The following is a 21508-nucleotide window of genomic DNA, read 5'->3' on the forward strand; positions in this document are numbered from 1 at the left end:
ACTAGTCACGACTAGGTCTGTGGTGCTTGGGAGTGTGGGGGGGCTTCCTGCCCTGAACTGCTTCCTCTGTATTGCTGCTCGTGGGTGGCCCCCGCGGTAGTTCTGGATGTGAGCATATGCTGCAAGCACCGAGAAAGCCCCCGCAGCTAAGCTTGCAGCCTCTCTTCTCCAGCCTGGAATGACTGCGGGGGGCGGGGGGGCACCTCTGGGCCTGCCCAACCGGGCTGAGGTTCTGTTCCGCTCCTGCCCCCCCACCCACCCCGGTCCATCTTCCCAGTCACAGCTCCTCAGGAAGCCCCTTTCCTGTTCCTTCCCCCTCCCGGCCCTTCTCTGGCTGAGCCTCTTGGGCAGGGCTTATCCAGGCAACCCGGAAACACACTTCTTGAGAGGTGACGAATCCGTGACGAATGGACCCGGAGGGGGAGACGTGAGCACCCCCCTGCTTGACACGCACACACGCACTGCCCCACGGCTTGGCCTCTCCCTGCTGCTGACAGGACTGGGCTGGCCGTGCCTTGCCTGTGCCTGAAATAAACAAGCCACTGGTGGAAACCCCGAGGCTCTGGCCTGTCATTCTGCCTGCCTGCCTGGACCGGACAGAGAGAGACGCAGCCCAGACGTCACCCCGGGGGCTGTGTTCCGTCTTTATTTCTTATCCAGCTGTGCAAGTTGCCGCCTTGCAGGCCGTTGTGCAAGAGGCCTGGGATCCGGGCCGTTTGAATTGCACCTTCTCAACTGCGCAGAGGATCCAGCCATGGAAGCAGCTGTGGGGACGGGCGCAGTGGGGAGCAGGCAGCTTGCAGTGGCTCTTGAGCTTGACGGGGAGGCGGCAGGGGCTGTGGGCTGCCCTTCCGTGGCGGGGCCCCCGCTGCAGGTATCTGGCCAGCAGCCCCCTCCACTGCCCAAGGCTGCAGCAGGCGCTTGATTGTCGCCGAGGCCTCCCCAGAAACAGCCCCAGCCCCGGAGTCTGGTCCGCACAGCTCCGTCCGCTGCCAGCCGGGGGCCCCAGCGCTGCCGCTCCCCAAGCCCACTCCTTGGCGAGGGACCTAGCTGGGCATGGGGACCAAGGAGGAGGCGCTGAGCCGCGGCAGGATCCTGCTCCTCAGGGCATCCTCCTCCACCTTCCACCAGACGAAGCCCTGGCCCTTCAGCTCGGGGGGCGCCTCCTGGCCGCCCGGGCCCCCGATGGTCGCCACGGTGTTGAAGCAGACCCCGTCGCTCCGGCCGGGCTCCTGGCCCGAGTGCTGGACGCCAAGCAGGCCCCGGATGCAGAGAGCGGCCTGGGGCTGGGCCAGGCACTCCCGCAGGAGCCGCTGCACGGCTGCCCCCAGCCCCTCGCCCCGCCGGGAGGGGGGCAACTCGCTGGCGGCCAGCGGCAGGTGGGGAGACCCCGCGGTGGCCAGGAGCAGCCACAGGGCCCCCCCACGGCCGGCAAAGGCCACCAGCAGCCGCTGGCAGACGGGCGTGCAGGGCAGCTCCGCGGGGAGGGTGGGCGGGTGGGCCGGGCTGGCGCGATACTGCAGCGCGAGGTCCATCAGGGGCACGATGTCCTGGGCGCGCAGCGGGAGGGCCGGAGACTCCCTGTCCCACCAGCGGGCCTGGAGAGATTCTGCGTCAGCCTCCTGCAGGGTCTTCAGGGTGCCGCCTAGTGGAAGAACGGGGGGGGGGTCAGGAGAGGAGAGCGGGTGCTGTGGCAGCAAGCAGCCCTTGCCCCCTTTGCTAAGCAGGGTCCATCCTGGTTTGCATTTGAATGGGAGACAAGCTATTGCCTTGAGGGGATGGGGCCGCTCTGCCTGCCTGCAAGGTCCCAAGTGCCCTCCCTGGCAGCATCTCCAGAGAGGGCTGAGAGAGAGACTCCCGCCTGCAGCCTTGGAGAAGCCGCTGCCAGTGTGGGTAGGCAATACTGAGCTAGATGGGCCAAGGGTCTGACTCAGGATATGGCCGCTTCCTCTGTTCCTAGGAAGTGGTGCCAAAGGTATGAGGGTGTGTGGAGTGATGTTGGCAGGATTTGCCCCAGCCCAGAGTATCGCAACGCAGGGACCACTTTCAGACCACAACGGGGAGGGCAGGAAACAGCTGCTCTGGAAAATGCTCCTTGGAGCTTCCCCACACACGGAAAGGGGGGCTGCCAGGGCTTGCATGTGGTCAGGAGGGCACTGAATCAGTACCCCAAAGACACCCACCCACCCCATAGACGCCGGCCTGGGTCTGTGCTGGAGCCCCCTGGGCCAAACAAGGAGACGGCCATTCCTCTTACACCCACAAATAGGAATAGGAAACCCCTCCTAAGAAGGGCTGGGTCAGGCCCAAGGCTTGCCAAGGGCAGCATCCTGTTTCCCACAGTGGGAAATGCCTGACTGCAGGGATAGACTGCCTCTGGACATGGAAGCTCCATGTGTAGACATCTTGGATAATGGCTGCCGAATGGGCCTGCTCAGCACAAATGCACTTAGTGCTTGGAAAGGGATACGAAAGGTGCTGGCTGGCTCACACCAAAGGTCCATTTAGTTCAGCGACCACCCAGACGCCTACAAGAAGCCCATGATCGGGACGTGAAGGCCTGGCCTCGCTGCTTCTCCCCAGCACACGGGGTTCAAAAAGCTGGACTGCCCGGAGCCTAGAAATTCCATTCGGCCATCATAGGAACAGCTACTAGCAGACTTCTCCTGCCAGCCTTCCTCCAGGAGCTGGTTGCTTGGGGGGGGGGCATCCAAGGCAGGTTCCCTGTGCTCCCTGTGTCCACTGGAGGGCCCCCGATCTGCCCGACCCCCTTCCCCAAAGCAAACGTCACCGGTTGGCTGAGCAAGGAAGGCGAAGCGGACCCAGGTGGGGCCTCTCTCCTCCACGGCCAGCAGGGTGAGGGGCCGGCACTGCAGGCCGGTCTCCTCCTGCACCTCCCTCTGCATGGCCTCCACAATGGTCTCCTTGGGCTCCATCCGGCCAGCCGGCAGGTACCACCGCCCGCGACATTCGCTCTTGGCTTCCTGCATCATCAGCACTTCGTTCTGCAGGAGGAAACGGCGGCAGCAGTGAGCAGCAGCAGCAGCAAGGCGGCTCCCCGGACGCGGTGCGACTTCAAATTACGACCCACGTTTGAGGCCCCCCCGGGGGAGGGGCTGGGGCTTCGGCCACCTTGATGCAGCCCCTCGCTCTGCCCAGGGAGCGGCCCTGCGCTGGCCACAAGCTAGGAATGCCCCCCACCCCAACTGGAGGGAGGAACAACAACTTCCATCATCCCTGGCAGCAACTGCAGCTCAGGATGATGGGAGTTCAGCAGAGGAGGGTCTTTTGAAGCAAGGAGGGAGGCAGGTGGTGCACAGCAGCGCCAACCCAGAGAAGGAACTCCTTCCCCACCCAAACAGAAGAAATGGCAGTTGGGTGCGACTGCAGAGCTAAGAAGGTAAATGGGTGCCTGGCGGGATCAGAGCAGGGAGGAGGAGGAGGCCCATGTAACTGGAGGGCCCTGCGCCTGGGAAGCCCCAACGAGGGCAACGGACGCCCCCACCCCACCCCACCCGCCCCTGGTCTGCAGAGGTGGCCTTCCTGGGGACAGCCCTGCCCTGCCCGGACTTGCCAACCCCCTTTTGTGGTGGCAAATGCCACAGGTCAGGGGGGCGACTTCACTTCAGCTCCTCCAGCTGCTGCTAGACTACAACTCCCATCACCCCTAACTACTGACCACGGCAGCCGGAGATGATGGGGGTTGTGGTCCAGCAGCACGGTGAAGGTGTGCCAAGATGGATGGATGGATGGGCCGCTGCCGGGAGCCTTGAGCCCCCCCCCCCACTTCACTCCACGCCCCCCAACCCCTCCCCGCACCTCCTCGTTCAGCAGCACCGCCAGCACAATGTAGCAGGTGTTTCTGCGCAGGTGGGCCGGCTCGGGGGGCCCCGAATCGCAGCCCTGCGGGGGCACGGGCCAGCCCTGGCCGCTCAGCACCGCCTCCAGCTCTTCCGGAACCATCATCCCTGCAGCAGGCGCGGGAGAAGAGGAAGCGGCTCTCAATCGGGGCTGGCGTGGGGCGGGAGGCAGGCAGGCCCTCTGCACACGCTCCGGAGCTCTTCCTCCGGGAGTGGGGACGCTCCTGCCCAGCAGCAGCAGCAGCAGCAGCCCGACCCTTCGCCCTGGCGCCACTCGGCGTGTGCTCTTCTGCAGCAGCGCCGCCGCCTCCGCCGCCGCCTCCGGCTGCCCCCAGTGCGCGGGACTGCAGCCGGCCAGGGGAGCTCTCCGGGACCGTTGGGCGGGGCTACGGCGCCGAGGGGCGGCCTCGTTCTGAGCCACGCCCTCTGCTTCCGAAGGGAGGCGGCCTCCCCATTGGACGCGTCGCGCCCTCCGTCCCCGCCCCTCGCCCGGCGGCCCTTAAAGAGCCCGCGCGAGGCCGACCCCCCCAGGCAGGGCAGGGCTCGGAGGAGGGGGCTGCGGCTCGTGCACGCGCGCCAGGCGAGGAGGGTCGCCGAGGAGTCCGTGCTTCGCGCGAGAGCAAAGACGGGGCGGGCGAAATCCGGGGTGGGGGGGGTCACCCTGGCGCGGTGGGATCGCGTTTGAGAGACGCTGTGGAACCTCCTGAGTCCTGACCTCTTCGCAGCCCGGACAGGAGCGGGCTGGGGGGGCCGAGCGGCTCCCTCCCTCCACAACAGTGCGATGCGCGGATGGATTGATCGCCGTCCAGTCGGGGTCGACTCTTGGCGGCCAGAGAGAGATTCGCTCCGGGATGCTCTGCTCTGCCTCCAGCTTGGCCTTGAAGGTCTCCCAGTGGAGCATTCATGGCGGTCGTCATCGAGTCCACCCACCCGGCTGCTGGCCGTCCTCTTCTTCTCTTGCCTTCCACTTTCCCCAGCCTGATGGACTTCTCAAGGGAGCACCGTGTCCAGAGGAGGATAGTTTGAGCCTGGTCATTTGTGCCTCGAGTGGAAATTCTGGTTTGATTTGTTCTATGGTCCATTGGTTTGTTTTCCTGGCTGTCCATGGTCTCCTCCAAAGTCTTCTCTAGCACCAACATTGATAAGTGTTTTTCTTCTATCTTGCTTCTTCAAAGTCCAGCTTTCGCCTCCATAGAGTGTCACTTGGGGGAAACCACTGTCCAAACGCTTCTCATCTTACCCCTCCCCCCAGCTTTCCCCCCACCGATGCTGGAATTCGGTAAAATCCCTGGGGGTGGTAACATACCTCCCTTCTGGCCAGAAGTACTGGGCAGCATGCACACATCTGCTCAGTACTTCTGGCCAAAGAAGCAGAAGGGGTGGCAGGGAGATATGCTGCTGCCCCGACGGATTTTACCTAACTCCAGCGGGGGTAAAGCAGAGGAGGGGGGTAAATGCAACCTCCCCTAGCCTTGAACCTCAAACCCACCCCGTGCTTGAGCCTGTTCCCAGGCCCATGAAAGGGCCTCCAAACAGGTTCATGCACATCCCTACCTACAATTGCTCTTCCTCATTTGGAAGGAGGCAGCAGCAGCCGCCGCCGCCGCCCGCAGGCTGACAGGACCCTCTGCCACCTCTCCAAAAGGAGACTGAGCATGTGCTGTGCAGCCACAGCTCTGGAGGAGAGGAAGGGGACCACTGAGCACTAGGCAGAGCCTTGCCCTGAACCTTGGCACGGTCATCACACTCAGCCCACACATTGTCACCCAAGAAGCAGCAGCAGCAGCAGAGGCCAGCCTGGCAATTCAGGGCCAGCCCCACAGCACCATCTGCTGCGGCCCTTTCCAGGCACTCATGGCCCACACCCCACACCGAGCCAGCGGCCCAGCCAGACTCCTCCCTCCCATGAGTTCAAAGGTCAAGATGGGAGGTGGCACCCCCCCCCCCCACACACACGTTTCCTCCATTTGCTCCTTAAGAGGAACTTCCCTCCCTCACCCACATATTTTACTTAAAACATGAAGCCAAGCGTGGATTTAAGAATGGCCCACGGCACAAGAGAAACATTTATTTCTAAAATATGCTAAAAACGACAAGTGCCCTCAAATTCAAGTCCAGAGTCAAGCCTCCAAGCAGCTGCGTTAGTGTTCTCGTAGAGGGAGGAGAGAAGATGGCTGAGTGGCGACACAGCACAGACCCAGGGCAGAAGGCACATCAAGCGAAGGGAGGCCCCTGCTTGCTTTGGTCCTGCTGTGGTCACTGCAGGGCCCGGCCAGAAGGGAACCCCGGCTGCAGGCCGCAGCTGCTGCACAGGACGCGGCAAAGGTCTGCTCAGCTGGCAGCACCCACCACCTCCGGCGTGTGGGCGGGGCGGGGGGCGTTGCTCTTCCTGCCATGGCCGGGCAGCCCCTCCCTGAACTGGCTTTCCGAGAAGGGCAACCAGGCCCTGGCACAGGCTGAGCGGCACACTGTGTGTGGAGAGGCAAGAGTCTCGCTGCTGTCCACCCCACCCACCCACCCGAGGACAGGCTCTTCGGCAGAGAAGGCAGAGCCCCCAGGCTCGATAAGGCACAAGAGCGGGCTGGCAGGCAGGCAGAGGGAAGGGCTCCTGCACTAACGGGAGCAGACAGGCTGCCAGCCCTCAGAGCAGGCTTCTCTCCCAGCCAGGGAGGAGGTCTCCCTCGGCTGCCAAAGTGCAACTGAGAAGTGCTGAACTAAAAAAGAAGAAGGTGGTCTGCACAGGCCCCAAGGAGGGACAACCCTACAAGCTGTGAAGCGGCACAGTGGTCCCCCGCAACCCTTCCCTGCGCCAGCCGTGGCCAGGAGTTCCCGCGGCTGGCCCAGGAGTTCCTCGGGAAGCAGCCTAGCTGTTCTCTTCCACCACCTTCTTCCGGGGGCGGCTTCGCACCAGCCGAGCGGAGCCCTGCGGGAGACACCACCGTCACACACCTGCCGGGAGGGGAGCCCACCGCAGGCACACACACCCCCGCCACCGGCCTGGCAAATGCCCTCCACTACAGAGGCTGGGCCTGCAGCTGTGCTACCCACCCGGAGGGCGAGCCAGAAGCTGCCCCTGGCCCCACCACCACGCGGGCCTCACCTCTTTGGCCGGGGGCTTCTTCCTGGCCAGGCGAAGGCTCTGGCTCCTAGCCAGCGGCTTGGGAAGCAAGGGCTCCCTGCTGCGGCCCCTGGTGGCCGGAGAGAGCTGGGAGTCAGACCAGCAGTCCTCCTCCTCGTCCTCCGAGGGCAGCTGTGGGGGAGTCGCTGTCCCGTGTCCTGCCGGAGAGTCACGATTCAGAACTTGCTCCAACTGACTGAAGTCACACACACACACACACCCCTCTTGGGAAAATACACCCCCCCCCCGTCAATACAATGAGCCAGCCTCCTCCAGGTGCCCACTGGAAACCCTCCAGAAAGAGGGGGAGAGAAAGAACACAGCAGCAGCAGCCACCATGGAAAACTCTCTCCAAGGGCCTTTGCTGGCGCCCCCTCGCCCCAAAGAGGCCCCAGCAGAACAGCTGCTCCTCCCAGAGATCCAAGGCACAGCCAGATCACCCGCCTGCATCGCAGAGGACAGGCTCCCCAGGATCCAAGCCTCCTCCGAAAAACAAGCCTTCCCAGTGAGGAGGAGAGGAAGAGGGCCGCTGGGTCTCCCAGCTCTGCCAGCCCTGGCCCAGCCACTGCTTCTCGGAGAGGTCCCTCCTGCGGACGCTCCAACAGGGTCCTCCTACCTATCGGCCGCCGGAGCAGCTCCTGCTCCTCCAGGTAGAGGGGGTCAGAGTAATGCACAGGGGCCGTGTCTGGGAGGGAGCGCAGGTCCTGCATGCTGAAGCTGCGGAGACGGCCAGCCAGGGCACCCTGGCTCTGGAAAAGAAAGGGGCGGGGCGGGTGTGAAGCGGAGGGAGGGCCCCAGCAAGACCCCCCTTAACCTCACCAGCCTCCCAGACGCATCACGCCGGACAAGGATGCCTCCAAGTGGCCTGGAGCCACGGCTTTCACCAAGGAGGAGGAGAGGCAGTCCAACCGGTGAGGCCGCCTCATCACTGCGCTGGAACATCGGAAGAGCCCCCATCTCATCCTCCTGACTCCCCAGAGCCACTGCCAGCTGCCCAAGCAAGTGCCCCTCAAGCCCTGGCTAAAAGCAGCCAAAGAAGCCCCGTTACTTTTGTGGCCGCGTGGACAGCCGCTGTGGCGGCTACGTTGAGACTCCTCTTCCCAAACCTCACGAGGGTCTCGTAGCCGCGCTCTTTGGCTTGGAGGATGAACAGGTCAATTTCCTGCAGAGAGAGAGAGAGAGATGGGCCACAGGAACTTGTGCCACAGGCAAGCACCACAGGCGAGCTGGCTTGTTCACCGCCTGCCCAAGCCACACAAGCCCACAGCACCCTGGTGGCTGAGGGGGGTCTCTAGAGAAAGCCCACCCACCAGGCCTCCCTGTGCCGGAGAAGCCGCTGTGTGCAATCCCCTGGATTTCCTCTTTAGGGCAGTCAGGCCCAGCAGCTTCCATGCCGGGGGGGGGGGGCACTGGACCTGGGACCCTGCCCCTCGAAGAACGCAGCCTGCACCAGGAGGGCTTTTACCTTCTCTCTGTGGGACAGCGTGGGATGGATGAACTTGCGGTACAAGAGGACGGCCCCCCTGGTGTAAGGGGACAGGAGCCACACCACAAACGCCATCTTGATCTCGTAGTAGAAGGGAAACCTGGTTGGCAGGAAGAGAGACAGCCGTGAGGCCACCCTGCTTTCTCATTGCAGCAGCCCTCCCAGAGCCCACTGGTGGGCAGAGCGGCCACTCCTGGGCCCGAGTTGCACGAATGCCACTTGGCATCTGTGGCGTGTCGGGCTGCAACCCTTCCAGCAACTCCCAGGCCACAGCCCGGCCTCTTTTGACCTCTCCGGCCCAGAATCTGCCCCTCGCCCTGTGCATGTGCTGCAGGTCACCCAGAGGGGGTGGGGACCACATCTGCTCACCAGTAAATGAAGGTATCTGCAACCGTCTCGGTCGCCATAAAGAGGGCAAACACAATCCAGTACATCATCCAGCGCACCTGCAAGAGCATTGGGGGAAGCGTTAAAGGGACCTCAGTCTGTCCTCCAGGCAATAAAAATAAATCCCAGAGGAAACAAACGCCCTACTGTGCCAAACCTGGGCCCAGACAGACCAGTGCTTTGCCCCAGTGTGGGATGTTACAAATAAGATACCGTTTGTAAAAATGGTGCAGCATCACCCCACCACCTTTCCTTCTACTTAATAAACGCATGAAAATTACATGTGTCCACAACAGAACCAGAGCAGCAGCAGCAGCAAGACGGCAAGTTAAATGGAAGAGGTGTTAAAGGCCTGCTGAAACCACCAACCATGTGAATCAGAAAATGCTCCAGACATTGATGGGAATATGTTTTCCAATGCCCCAAACTGATTAGGATCCTTTTAGCATATTTACTTTACTTTTATTTAGTAAACAAAGCTAGAAGAAGAGTGTGCCATGTTTACATACAGTATAAATTTCAAGGAATTCCCCCCTCAATAGCTGAAAGTAATTACTGAAAGCTTTGATTAGTACAAAGATTCAATAAAGCACACTTAGAGCACAAACCTATGCATACCTAGTCAGAATTCAATGGGACAAGTAAGTTGCCCAGAACTGAAATCTTAAATATGGTTTAAATACTACATCTAAACTCAAAGCAGGAGAGGAGAGCTGGTCTTGTGGTAGCAAGCACAACTTGTGCCTCTAGCTAAGCAGGGTCTACCCTGGTTGCATATGAATGGGAGACTAGAAGTGTGAGCACTGGAAGAGATTCCCCTCAGGGGATGGAGCCGATCTGGGAAGAGCAGAAGGTTCCCAGTTCCCTCCCAGGCAGCATCTCCAACGAGACAGGGCTGGGAGAGAGACTCCTGCCTGCAACCTTGGAGAAGCCGCTGCCAGTCTGTGAAGACAATACTGAGCTAGGTGGACCAAGGGTCTGACTCAGTATATGGCAGCTTCCTATGTTCCTAAAGCATGATTTGGACAGTTTTTATTGGAACAACTGTGCCCATTTCAAGACACAACTCAATAGCCTTCACTTTCTTACATGGTTTATTTTTAAAAGCCATTGAGGGTTAGGATAAATTGTTAGCATACCAATTTAGGCACGCCCAAAGAGCAATGTATTTATGCTTATCATCTCCGCATGCTTCCTAGGGACAAGTCACCTGACGAACTAGTTATGAACCTGAAGCTACCCAGGTTGGTACTGTATCCATTTATCACAATACTGAGTTTATGTGGGGGGCGGGGGTCATCTTTAGAAGAGGAAAACTATAATAGTGGAAAGTTTTCTAGTACAGAAAAGTTTTCATTCCATATCGCTAGAGAGACAGAGAGAAACACATTTTAACCCGCCAACGGAAACCTTGCAGTAAGAGAGCCCTGCCATTCAGAAATCCCTACTGCAGGGGGCCACGTTAAGGCCGGGGGGGGGGGGCAGAGCACCCCTGTTCTCTCTAATCCCCGCCTTTGGCTGGGGATTCTGGGAGTTGTAGTCAACAACCTCTGGGAATCCCTGTTAGAGATGTCCCACAGTCACAGGTAGGTTCATATGCAGGAGACCATCATCCTCGAGGAATTCAGGTCTTCATCCACCTAGGGCAGGGGGTCTCCAACACAGTCCAGAAACATCTGGGGACCCAAGCTGGAGAGCCCCTGGACTTAGGGCTTTGAAAGGTCAACATCAGCATTTTGAGTTGGGCTTGGAAGCCAACATGGAGGCACTGAAGCAGAGGCAAAGCCAGAGCACCAAACAGCCGCTGACACGCTGAGCACTTCCCCAAAGGGACCTCCACACAGAGGGCATCACAGTGAAGCAAGATTGTGGGAGCCCAGCCCCAGAGCGCTCCTGTGCCTTTGGGGGCAGGAACTTGCACTCACTCTCTTGAAGAAGCATCACGAATATGGAAGGACATTCTATCAAACCGGATGATGCACAGCGAGACATAAAACCTAAAGCTTGATTTTGAAAGCAGCTTACAAGTGCAAACAGGTCGTTAAATTCAGTTCAACCTCATATTTATTTATTTATTGTTAAATTTATACCCTGGCCTTTCATTAAGAAAATCCCAAGGCAGGACAGACACATCATCATCATCATCTCCAAGGCACCTTAGCAAACCAAACAGGTGATGACAAGGAGCAGGAGGCCTTCCCAGGCGGGCATCGTGGGCAGAGCGTAATGCCCAAGCAGGGGGGGGGGCGGAGAGACACCCTAACTGTGGGACGGGAGAGGCAGCACACAGGCCCTCCCAGCCACCATTCAGAGCTCAGGGAAATTCCTCCGCTGTCCATCCCAACTTACATATTCCCGGATGTTCTTGGTTTTCACAGCCTTATAGGAGGCGTAGGCAGGGTAGAGCATCCCGAAAACCAGCCTGTAACGGAAAGGGGGCGTCAGGCAGGCAGGCCACCCCCTGTACAAGCCAGCCAGCAGCCAGAGGCAGGACCTCCGGCCCCAGAGCAGCGCCTTGGCCTTCACCACTTCCAGGACCATGGCAGCCTCAGCGGGGGGGCGGGGGGCTTTCCCCTGCCCTTTGGAGCACGGCCCACGGTGAGGACGGGGAGCCCAGGCTCAGCAGCAGGAGGCAGCACGGCCTGTTCTTGCTTGAGGGGCTGCTGCGTCCCGGGTGGCTGGCAGGAAGGCTGCTGGAGCCAGCGGTAGAGGCACAAGCTATTCCCAATGGAGAACTTCAGGTGCCCCAAGAAGCCAAGCCTTTCTGGGCCCTTCCGCCTCCTACACACATCCTCCTCGCGTTGCTCAATTAGAGGCAAGACCAGCTCAGCAAGCTCTCTGGCTGCACGCCTCCCTCGGTCCGTGTGCTGCTGCGGCAGGTCGGCAGGAGGGCGGTCCGGGGCTCTTGCAGCGAGAGCCCCGGGGAGGTGTCAGGCAGCCTGGCTCGCCCAGGGCCTCCTGGATGGGGAGCCTTGTTGCTGGCCCAGCCCAGCCCAGCCGACAGGCAGCTCAGCCATCGGGCAAACCGGGGAAGTCCTCCAGCAAAGCGGCAACTCAAGAGGGGAAAGCAACACAGACATGGTCAAGGATTCTGCCTCTTGTGGCACCCTCCTTATTCAGGGCCAGAGCAGGAAGTGATCAGCCAGGCAACAGCATTTGCACGGGATATTTAGGGCAGCAAGGCAGACCTCAACAACGGACACGTGACCAAATTCTTGGACTTCATAATGGGCATTGTGGCAGGGAAGGATAAATGGGCTTCTCCCTACCAGTAGCCTACTTACAGCAGAAGCAGGGCTGCCTGGAACAAATAAAGATTTTATGACATAGCTCTGCCTCTGAACATCCTAGTCTACCACAGTTACATTTCTAGGAGCCATGGCTCCCTGGCACCTGGGATTTGTCAAGCCTTGGGTCCCCACATGTCATCTGACTACAACTCCCATCATCCCTTTAACCATTGTGGTTGGGGATGATGGGAGTTGTAGTCCAACTTCTGGGGACCCAAGTTTGAGAACCCGTGACTTGATTAGTAAAGAAGTCGAAACTTCTGAAACAATACTTGATTACTTAATACTACAGTAGAGAAGTCTGATCAACTATTTGTAGTTACTTTCATTCATACCTAGAATGACTGTGTGTGTGTGTGTGTGTGAGTGTGTGTGTGTGTGTGAGAGAGAGAGAGAATTTCACACAACAATCATGAGCCCACAGAAAGGCAAGTGGGATTTCCTGCAACTGCAGGAATGTCACACTTTTGGGTCCTGGGATTTTTAAAATGTGTTTTTAAGGGCAAGCAAGGATGAGTATGAACAGCCATGTGGATAAAGGTGATCCGGTTGACATAGTATACTTGGACTTCCAAAAAGCTTTTGACAACGTTCCCAACCAAGGGCTCTTGAGTAAACTTGGCATTCATGGGAGAAGGGGACAGATTCATGTGTGGATCGGTAACTGGTTAAGGGACAAGAAACAGAGGGTAGGAATAAATTGACAGTTTTCAAAATGGAGGGAAGAAAGAAGTGAGGTCCCCCAGGGATCTATACTGGGACTAGTGCTCTTTAACTGGTTCATAAATGATCTAGAAATTGGGATAACCACCAAGTGACCAAACTTGCAGATGGCACTAAACTATTTAGGGTAGTGAAATCCAAAACAGATTGTGAGGAGCTCCAAAAAAGATCTTTTCAAACTGGGTGAGTAGGCAACAAAATGGCAAATGCGGTTCAGTTGTAAGCAAGTATAAAGTGATGCATATTGGGGCAAAAAACCCCAACTTCACATATACACTGATGGAGTCTGAGCTGTCAGTGACTGACCAAGAGAGAGATCTTGGGGTCTTAGTGAACAGATCATTGAAAATGTTGACTCAGTGCTTGGCAGCTGTGAAAAAGGCAAATTCCACACTAGGGATTATTAAAATGTCAGTACAGTATTACAATGCCCTTATACAAATCTATGGAGCAGCCACATCTGGAGTACTGCGTACAGCTTTGGTCACCGTATCTTAAGAAGGACATTGTAGAACTGGAAAGTTGCAGAAGAGGGCAACCAAGGTGATCAGGGGCCTGGAGCACCTTCCTTAGGAGGCAAGGCTACAGCATCTTGGACTTTTTAGTTTAGAAAAGAGGTGGATATAGGGGGCCATGGTAAAGGTGTGTGAAATTATGCATGGAGTAGAGAGAGTGTGGACAGAGGGACATTTTTCTCCCTCTCTCACAATGCTAGAACCAAGGGTCATCCCAGGAAGTTTAGGACCAACAAAAGTGCACAGCACACAATTATTAGCTATAGAATTTTCTGCCACAGGATGTGGAGATGGCCACCAGCTTGGACGGCTTTAAAAGGGCCTTGGATAAGTTCATGGAGAGCAGGCCTATCAATGGCTACCAGTCTGGTAACTAAAAGCTAGTGTCAGAGGCAAGATGCCTCTAAATACCAGCTGCAGGGAAGCGGGCGTGCCCTCACCTCTTGCCTGTGGGTGGCACGGTGCTGGACTGGAGAAGCCCCCTTGGGCCTGATCCAGCGGGGCTGCTCCGATGAGCACCCTATCACCCGGGGAGAGGCGCAACTCTCAGCTGTCCCTGCCTGGGTTGGGTTTTTTCCACATTTGCATGGCAGAGGCACACCTGACTCACCGCAGGCACTCTGAGGCAAGCCGGCATTGGCAAACATGCCAGGACATCTTCAGACAGCACAGCTGGGCCTGCTCAACAGGCCGAAAGAGCAGACCCAGAGGGACTCCCGAGCCCAAAGAGCATCACCCCACTGGAGAGGACTGGGGCGGGGGGCACCTGTTAGCAGAGCGAGCATGCACGCTGGAATCGGGGGCAGGCCCGGGAGAGCCCGCAGAGGCATCCCGGCCGCCCTGAGCCCCCATGGCACAACAGCAGCAGCTCCCCATCGGCCCCTACAGCCTTGCTGGGGGGCCCAGGCAGAAAGACTCCAGCAGGAAGCCTGCAGAGCGCTCCATCCCCGCGAGCACGTTCCTGGTCCAACCGCCCAGAGACGAAAGTTTGGGGCGGTGTACAAATGTAATAGATAGATCGATAGCCCCGGCTGTCCGTAGAAGCACAGCCAGACCAGCCGTTTCCGCCACAGGCCCCGAGGCACCGGCGGGCGGGGGCGCCTGCAGCGCCTGCGCCCCGGCCCGGCCCCTCAACCGCCGCCTTTGCTCTCCTCCCTGCTGCCGGGCGGGGCCGCCTTCTCGCTCAGCCCAGCCCGGGCCACGCCAGGCACCGAGGAGAGGCAGCCCCAGGGGCCGGCCCGTCCAGCAGGGGACCGCCCGCGACCCTCCCGGCCCCAGCGTGGCGACGACCCGGGCGCGCCCTCCCAGTCCGGCCCGGCCGAGCTACCGCCGCGCTCCCCGCGCCAGACTCACACGACGGCGCGGCACAGGATCCACGAGACCATGGCCGGGGCCGCCCGCGCCCGGGGGGGCTCCGCCTGCCGCTTTCGGGGCGCTCCGTCGGGGCGGGGGGGCAGGCGGCGAGCAGGAACTCGCTACTTTGTATCCTCAGCTCGAAAGTGGCCAGCACGATGCCGGCACCACCGCGCACGCGCGGCCTCGCCTCCCAAGCGGCTGGGCTCTCCTTCGCCCTCCATTGGCTGGCCTTATCTCCGCCCGCTCAGGAGGGACCAATAGGAGGCGGCAGAAGCCCTCCTGGGCCCCAGCAGGTGCTTTTCAAAACTCTGCCGTTTTTTGTCCGACGGCCGCTCGAGTTGCGCCAGGCTGGACTCAGGACAGGAGTTGCGCCCCGCGCGGCGCAGGCAGCAGCCCAGCGCTGGAGCCCGTCGGGGTGGGAGTGGGGGCGCCCTCGCGCCTGCAGTCCCAGCCTGGTCTGCAACTTGCACGGCCCGCTTGAGGGTCTCGGGACAAACCGATGTCCCGGCGGCTTCAAGGGCTGTCCAGGAGATGGTCTTGTAGGATTTGCTGCTGGAGCAGAACAAGCAAGGCCTGAGCCGGGAGCCGCTGGCTCAGGGTCTCCTGCTCGAGCAACTCTGACCGGGACCCTGCACTATGTGCAGGGCTTCCCAGGGGGCGAGGAGGGGGCAGTTGCCCGTAGTGGCCCCACACATGGAGAGGCGTCCCGTCCAAAGTATGCCTCAGTATTAGAAATGATCTGATGGGTTGCCTTAATTCAAGGCAATAACCCTCATCCTCCTTGAATTAAGTTAAAATGCAACCCCAGGATCAAGAGAGTGACTTCAGTGTTTTGGGTCCCTCCCCAACCCACACACTCCATTGACTGAGCCATTGACCTCAGTGGACAGTCCTGGTCCTCCTGTGCTATTTGAGCTGCACATTTAATCAACAGGGATTGGGGTCAGGGGTAATTAAGATTAAAACCCCTCCTGTTTGATTAAAGGACAGGCCAAGACTGCATCAGGAGCACACCCACCAGTTATATTGGGGCAGGGCGGGTGTGTTCCCAGTCTGGCCTGAGCAGGGTCATGTTCTTTGGAATTAGCCCAATGCCCAAACAGGGATTTTGTTGTTGTAGGTTTATCCTTGCATGTCAGTAATAAAATCTTAACATTGATTGATTGATTGATTAAGTGCTATCAAGTCAGTGTCAACACTTAGCGACCACATAGATAGATTCTCTCCAGGATGATCTGTCTTCTTCAACTTGGCCTTTAAGGTCTCTTAGAAGTGCATTCATTACTGTTGTAATCGAGTCCATCCACCTTGCTGCTGGTCGTCCTCTTCTCTTACCTTCCACTTTCCCCAGCATTATGGGACTTCTCAAGGGAGCTGGGTCTTCGCATCATGTGTCCATAGTATGATAGTTTGAGCCTGGTCATTTGTGCCTCAAGTGAACATTCTGGATTTATTTGTTCTATGGACCCTTTGTTTGTTTTCCTGGCTGTCCATGGTATCCTCAAAAGTCTTTTCCAGCACCAAAGTTCAAAAGCATCAATACTTTTTCTATCTTGCTTCTTCAAAGTCCAGCTAGAGTGTCACAGGAAAAACCATGGTCCAAACCATTCTAATATTGGTAGGTGTAGACACGTCACGGCATCTAGATATCCTTTCCAAGGCCTTCATTGCAACCCTACCAAGTGCTAGTCTGTGGCGTATTTCTTGACTGCTGGATCCTTTACTGTTAACGGTCGATCCTAAAAGGCAGAAGCTATTTACCATTTCAGTGCCTTCATTATCAATTCTGTGACTGGTTGCTGTTCCCGTTGTCATTAGGTTAACATACTGCTTTGTTAGTTCTGATATCAGTATAGATTTTTTACGAAAGGATTATATGCATATCTAGCTTTCCCCAACAGAGCAAAAACCACATTGACACAGTGAGAAGAAAGTCTAGTTGGGGTGGGGGCTCAAATGAACACTTTGCCCCTGGGTCTCTCAGCATGGGAGTCTGCAGGACTTTTTCCAGGGGCGGGGACAAAGTCAGCCATCCAATACCCTCTGCCCTGGGAGTATGCCCCATTGGATTAAATGGGAGCTAGCTCAGCTGGGGGGGGGGCGGGACTGCCTCAGTGCTTGCCCCCCTTGACCCCCACCCCCAGCTGGACTCCCGTGCCTCTCAAAGGTCTTGCCTGTGTGTTTTGTTTTGTGGTCAGCACCTAGTCACCTTCATGTTTATACATTGATTACTGGGGGTGGGGCTGAATTCTCCTCCAAAACACTCAATCTCTGCACAGTGTGCAAGCATGCGTAGCTTTAACGTCAGCGCTCTTTGGGGGCATGGAGAGAGGGGAAGGAGGCACAGGCATTTCCCTCTCGTAACCCAGCCCTCTTCTGCAAACAGGGCCAGAGGCGAGTAGGGGGTGCTGATGATGGTGGGGTTGATGGTGATGAGGGCCTCGGAATTGGTCTGGACAATGGCTCCATTCAGGGGCTGTTTGCTCAGTTGCATAAGCCCGCGTGAGAGTCCCACTCGGTGGAAGGAGAGGGGGAGCCAAGTGTCCAGCACTCAGGAGGCACTCCAGGTGCCGAGAAATCTGACCGCGGCTCACAGGAAGCCTGGAAGGCACCGCTGGCTTCCCTTCGCTCTGTCTCTTCGGCAGTCTCCACCATTCAGGCCGTGGCAGGATAAAAGGAGCCTGGCACCTGTCCTGTGGCACCAGGCACCCGTCCCTCCATCGGGGAATGAGCGGGGCAGGATGGCCTGTGGCAGCCATTAGCCGTCCCCATGAGCCATGGGTGAGGGTGGGGGCAAAGAAGGCACAGCTGCCTCTGCTTCCCAGCAGCAATTCAGGGGGCCTCTCTCTCCCCTGCCCCACCAGAGAGCCACACTGCTTGCAGGCTGGCCATTTATCCGGTAGAGCTGTGTGGTTAACTGCACAGCTCTACCTGATGAATGGCCAGCCTGCAGGCAGCGCAGTTCTTGGGTGGGGCAGCAGAGAGAGGAGCAAACGGAGCGACGGGGCTTTGCATCAGCAGGTCCCTGGGTGAGAGCTTGCCAGCATGAACTCAGCGGCTTCAAGCAAGCCCCACAATCTGCAAGAGGAGGGCCAGAAACGCTGGCGGGCGCTTCCTGCTAAATCGACTGGAGGAAGCCCCCCTGGAAGCAAAAGGACAAGGCAGCCCCATGCCCGGCTTGCCCTTTTAGATTTCAACAGGACCCCCGTCCTCAAGTACACTTACTCGGGATGTGCCAGCCACTGACTTGACAGGGTTGTTGAGGGTGACTGAGGCAATGTCCGTGAAGGACTTTGGCCACCCAGAAAGTGCTGCATAACATTTAATCTCGGGTGGGGATTCGACTTATTCATTCATTCATTCATTCATTCATTTAACATCTACCGCCCCAAACCTTAGTCTCTGGGATGGCCACCAAAGTCCGTTCTTGATATGGATCCTCCATGCTGGACTCTGGTGGGCGCCCCTGTTTGGGGCCCAAGAGCGGAGTATCGGGGGGCAGTTCAGCGCTGAGGAGGAAAGAGCCGAGTCTCTGCCCGTGAGGAGCAAAAGAGAGCAGCAGGGCTGGGAAGCGTCTCAGAGGAGCAGGCCAAGGACCCAGACTCCACTGTGGCCTCTGGGAGGCCCCGCAGTTACCTGCCTGGAAGCAGCAGGTAACTGAGCAAAGGGTTCTCGCCTGCTGACTGGCAAAGAGGCAGCTGTGAAAGTGGCGGGTCTCTTATATTTAGCAGGGGCCCTATCCAGACCCAGCACGGCATCCCTCCAGTGGCTGTTGCCGGTGTCTCTCTGAGGTTTCTTGCGAGCCCTTTGGGGACAGGGAGGGAGCCATTGAATGTACTTGTTTTTATTTCTCTCTGTGAACCGCTTTGGGAACTTTGGTTGAAAAGCCATTTATAAAGATTCGTTGTAGTAGTAGTAGTAGTAGTAGTAGTAGTAGTAGCAGCAGGTGCCCCTCCCTTGCTTCCCTACAACTAGTATGGCCTCTGAACCTGGAGGCACTGTGTGTGGTCATCAGGACTGGGATCCGTGGACAGAGCGGCCCTCCGTGGATGGGTCTACTCCCCTCCAGGCAGGCAAGATCACACGGGCAAACGTGGATAGACACTTCACCACAGAATAACCATTAAGTGGGAAAGTCACTCTATGGAGACCAAGGGGAGGAATCTGTCCAGAGAGAGAGCCAGAGAGCGGACTCTGGGGTGGGGATGAGTTCCCAGGGCTGCAGAGACCACAAGGGGGGGGGGTTTCTGTGATGCGGAAGGAGCTGAGGAGTGGGCACCGGCACCCGGCGTGCTCCTCTGCCACAGAGCGGTGGGCGGCCGGATCCGGGAACCCAGGGAGGTGGGCGTTTCCCAACAAGCTACCAGGACAGCAGGTCTTTCTCTAGTACCATTCAATGACTTGCATCGCCCACAATTTACAAAACCTTGAAAAAATAATCTAGGATGATGTTCTATTGTGGCATATATATATATATATATATATATATATATATATATATATATATATATATAAATATAAATTTTACTGTACTTCTTGTTACCACCATTCAGCTTTATTTAAGATTTCTTTACTTCACAAGCTGAGCTTCAGTCGGGGGGGGGGGGGGCGCATTTTAAAATCTTGCCTCTGGGCCCACTCCAACCTTGCTACGCTCTTGGCTGTTTCCCTACCAGAAGAGGAGGGGGAGGCAGCAGGGACCACGTTCCCAAGGGGAAGACAGGCCAGGTGCTTCCCAGTGAAGCCTCCTGGAGCCTGGTGCCTCCCCCCCCCCAGGCCAGAGTGACTCCTGCAGGGCGTCCTCCCCACTGGCCAGGCGGCTCCATCCCAGGCAGGCCCCACCCCAAATGCCAGCTCTATAAAAGGCGTTGCCTTCAGGGATTCTGCACATGGAAGCCCAGCATGGCTCAGCTGCAGCTGCTTCTGCTCACCCTGCTGTGGGGAGCCTCAGGTAAGCACAGTGGAGACCAGTGGGGGGGGGGCTTGGGTGAGCTTGAGCCCCAACAAGGCCCGATGCCAGTTCCACCTGGCGGAGAGGGGACGGGGGCTGGATGGCCCTTTCCCAGGGGACAGCTTGCGAAGGTGTGCATGCAGCTCGCTGGTGGGCTGCTCATGTGGGTTGTCCTGCCACATGGGGGAAGAGATTTCCAGCAGCCTTCAGTAAGCTGGGGTGGTGAGAAAGTGCTCCTCGCCCCTTGCCATGCTGCTGCTCTGTTAGGCCAGGGTGGCCAACTCCAGGTCCTCCAGCCGTTGGGGGACTACAACTCCCATCATCCCCACCCACAAGAAACTGGGACACCACCACCTGTCGTCCAGTAACAGCTGGAGAGACCCGGGCGGCCCACCCCTGTGCCAGGCACTGGAGAGGGCTGAGAGGCAATGCTGCTCATGATTGTTCTTGTCAGCTTGGGTAGCAGAAGCCCAAAGAGGGCAGCTCCTTGCCTCTCGGAGCTTACAGTTTACATCTAGGCAGTGCAGGGAGGCAGCCGAGGGACCAGGGAACCCGCAGAGGCATGGGAGCAATGGGGGTCACCTGTCCATGCTTGGCTGGGAGTGGAGCATTGCGAGTCTTGCCTGGGAGGTGCAGAGCGGGCTGGGCTGAGTGTGTCCATCTCCCACACCTGACCACTCCGGCAAGCTGAAGCCAGCAGCGTCCGGGGGGGCTTCCCCCCCTTCTCTGCAAGCTGTGACTCGATTCACTGCCCTTCAGTTCTGCCTGCTCATCCATGCACAGCTACTTACCCTGGATGCCAGACTTTGTCCAAGTATCGGGTCCTGAGGCAGAGACCTCTTCGGAACGTGGAGGTTCCATTTAAGCACCATGGCTCAAAGCCATCGATTGATCTCCCCTCCGGGCTGGCTGCAGGGATTTCCCCTCCCAGCAAAGTTACCTCTTGTGACTTGCCTCTTGTGATGGCCATTATCACCTAGTAGTGGCTGGTCCTAATGGGGGGGGGGGGAACCAAAGGAGGCACCTCCAGTACCCAGCAGCAGCTCAGGTTGCTCCTCTCTTGCCCCACCAGAGTGCTGCACAGTTAACTGTATAGCTCTACCTGACAGATGGCCAGCCTGCAGACCATACAGCCGCTTTCACTAACGCTGGGGCCAGGCGGAATGGGAGAGAGGAGCAGACAGAGCTCTGGGGAGCAGAGGCAGCTGCCCCTCCTTTGGCGACCCCCTGGTTTGTAATTAGCAATTCTGCCTTGGGACAGCCAATGGCAGGGGCTACCCCCAGATTGGCAAGCCCCATGGAGAGGGAGTTGCACAAGTGGGCTCTTGCACAACAGCCACTCATGTCAAGGAGGCTTGTGATGGAGAGCTTCCTGGTGGCGCGTTCCCACCAGCACCTGCTCCTGGAAGCCTGCCAGGGAGGCCCTCTTTGGTCCAGGCGTTTGGGGGGCATAGCTGGGAGGGCTGAGGAAGGGACCTGCCAACGGAGAGGGCTGAGACTGGCCCAAGAGCCCAGGGGAGGGGAAGCCATCCTTGTAAAGACCCGGCGGGTTACGGACAAGCTAAGACTGTGAAATGACTGCTTTATTTCAGAGGGTTGGGTTTTACTTCTCATCAAGCACTTTTATTTATTTAGCAAATTTATTGACTGCCTGACTTCCTTAGACTTGAGGCAGTTTACAGAAATTAAAACAACAGCTAAGACAAGATAAGTAGGGAGGGGGGAAGAGAGAAGAGGAAACAAGAAAAAGACCCCGGCCACACACACAAGTTAACATCTAAAAGCCTGGCAGAATAGATAAGTTTCCAGAAGCTTCTTAAAG

At 58.0% G+C, this 21508-nt stretch overlaps 3 protein-coding genes across 8 annotated transcripts in view; 1 reads left to right on the forward strand and 2 right to left on the reverse strand.

Moving 5' to 3' along the window:
• On the reverse strand, window positions 1-4271 carry NUDT18 (nudix hydrolase 18). The gene is made up of 3 exons (XM_053268955.1): window positions 3820-4271; window positions 2792-3005; window positions 1-1645 (listed from the first exon to the last, which is right to left on the reverse strand). The coding sequence occupies exons 1-3, from the start codon at window positions 3964-3966 to the stop codon at window positions 1047-1049; spliced, it is 960 nt and encodes a 319-aa protein (XP_053124930.1). The 5' UTR covers window positions 3967-4271; the 3' UTR covers window positions 1-1046.
• Window positions 3221-21508, forward strand: part of SFTPB (surfactant protein B) — a 27900-nt gene continuing 9612 nt past the window's right edge. For all 4 annotated transcript variants that reach the window (XM_053268947.1, XM_053268951.1, XM_053268949.1 and 1 more), the window contains exon 1: window positions 3221-3400. The gene's annotated coding sequence lies outside the window, so the exon portion shown is untranslated. The remainder of the gene's footprint in view (window positions 3401-21508) is intronic.
• REEP4 (receptor accessory protein 4) lies at window positions 5892-14957 on the reverse strand. Of its 3 annotated transcripts, none has more exons than XM_053268958.1 (8): window positions 14733-14957; window positions 11201-11273; window positions 8834-8910; window positions 8444-8564; window positions 8027-8140; window positions 7595-7727; window positions 6961-7136; window positions 5892-6783 (listed from the first exon to the last, which is right to left on the reverse strand). In XM_053268958.1, the coding sequence occupies exons 1-8, from the start codon at window positions 14762-14764 to the stop codon at window positions 6724-6726; spliced, it is 786 nt and encodes a 261-aa protein (XP_053124933.1). In that variant the 5' UTR covers window positions 14765-14957; the 3' UTR covers window positions 5892-6723. The 3 variants fall into 3 exon arrangements, with proteins under 3 accessions (XP_053124933.1, XP_053124932.1, XP_053124931.1); XM_053268957.1 differs by lacking the exon at window positions 14733-14957 and adding an exon at window positions 13990-14480; XM_053268956.1 differs by lacking the exon at window positions 14733-14957 and having other exon boundaries at window positions 11201-11407.

The sequence above is a fragment of the Hemicordylus capensis genome, chromosome 8 (genome assembly GCF_027244095.1).
Source record: "Hemicordylus capensis ecotype Gifberg chromosome 8, rHemCap1.1.pri, whole genome shotgun sequence".
Taxonomy (NCBI): Eukaryota; Metazoa; Chordata; class Lepidosauria; order Squamata; family Cordylidae; genus Hemicordylus; species Hemicordylus capensis.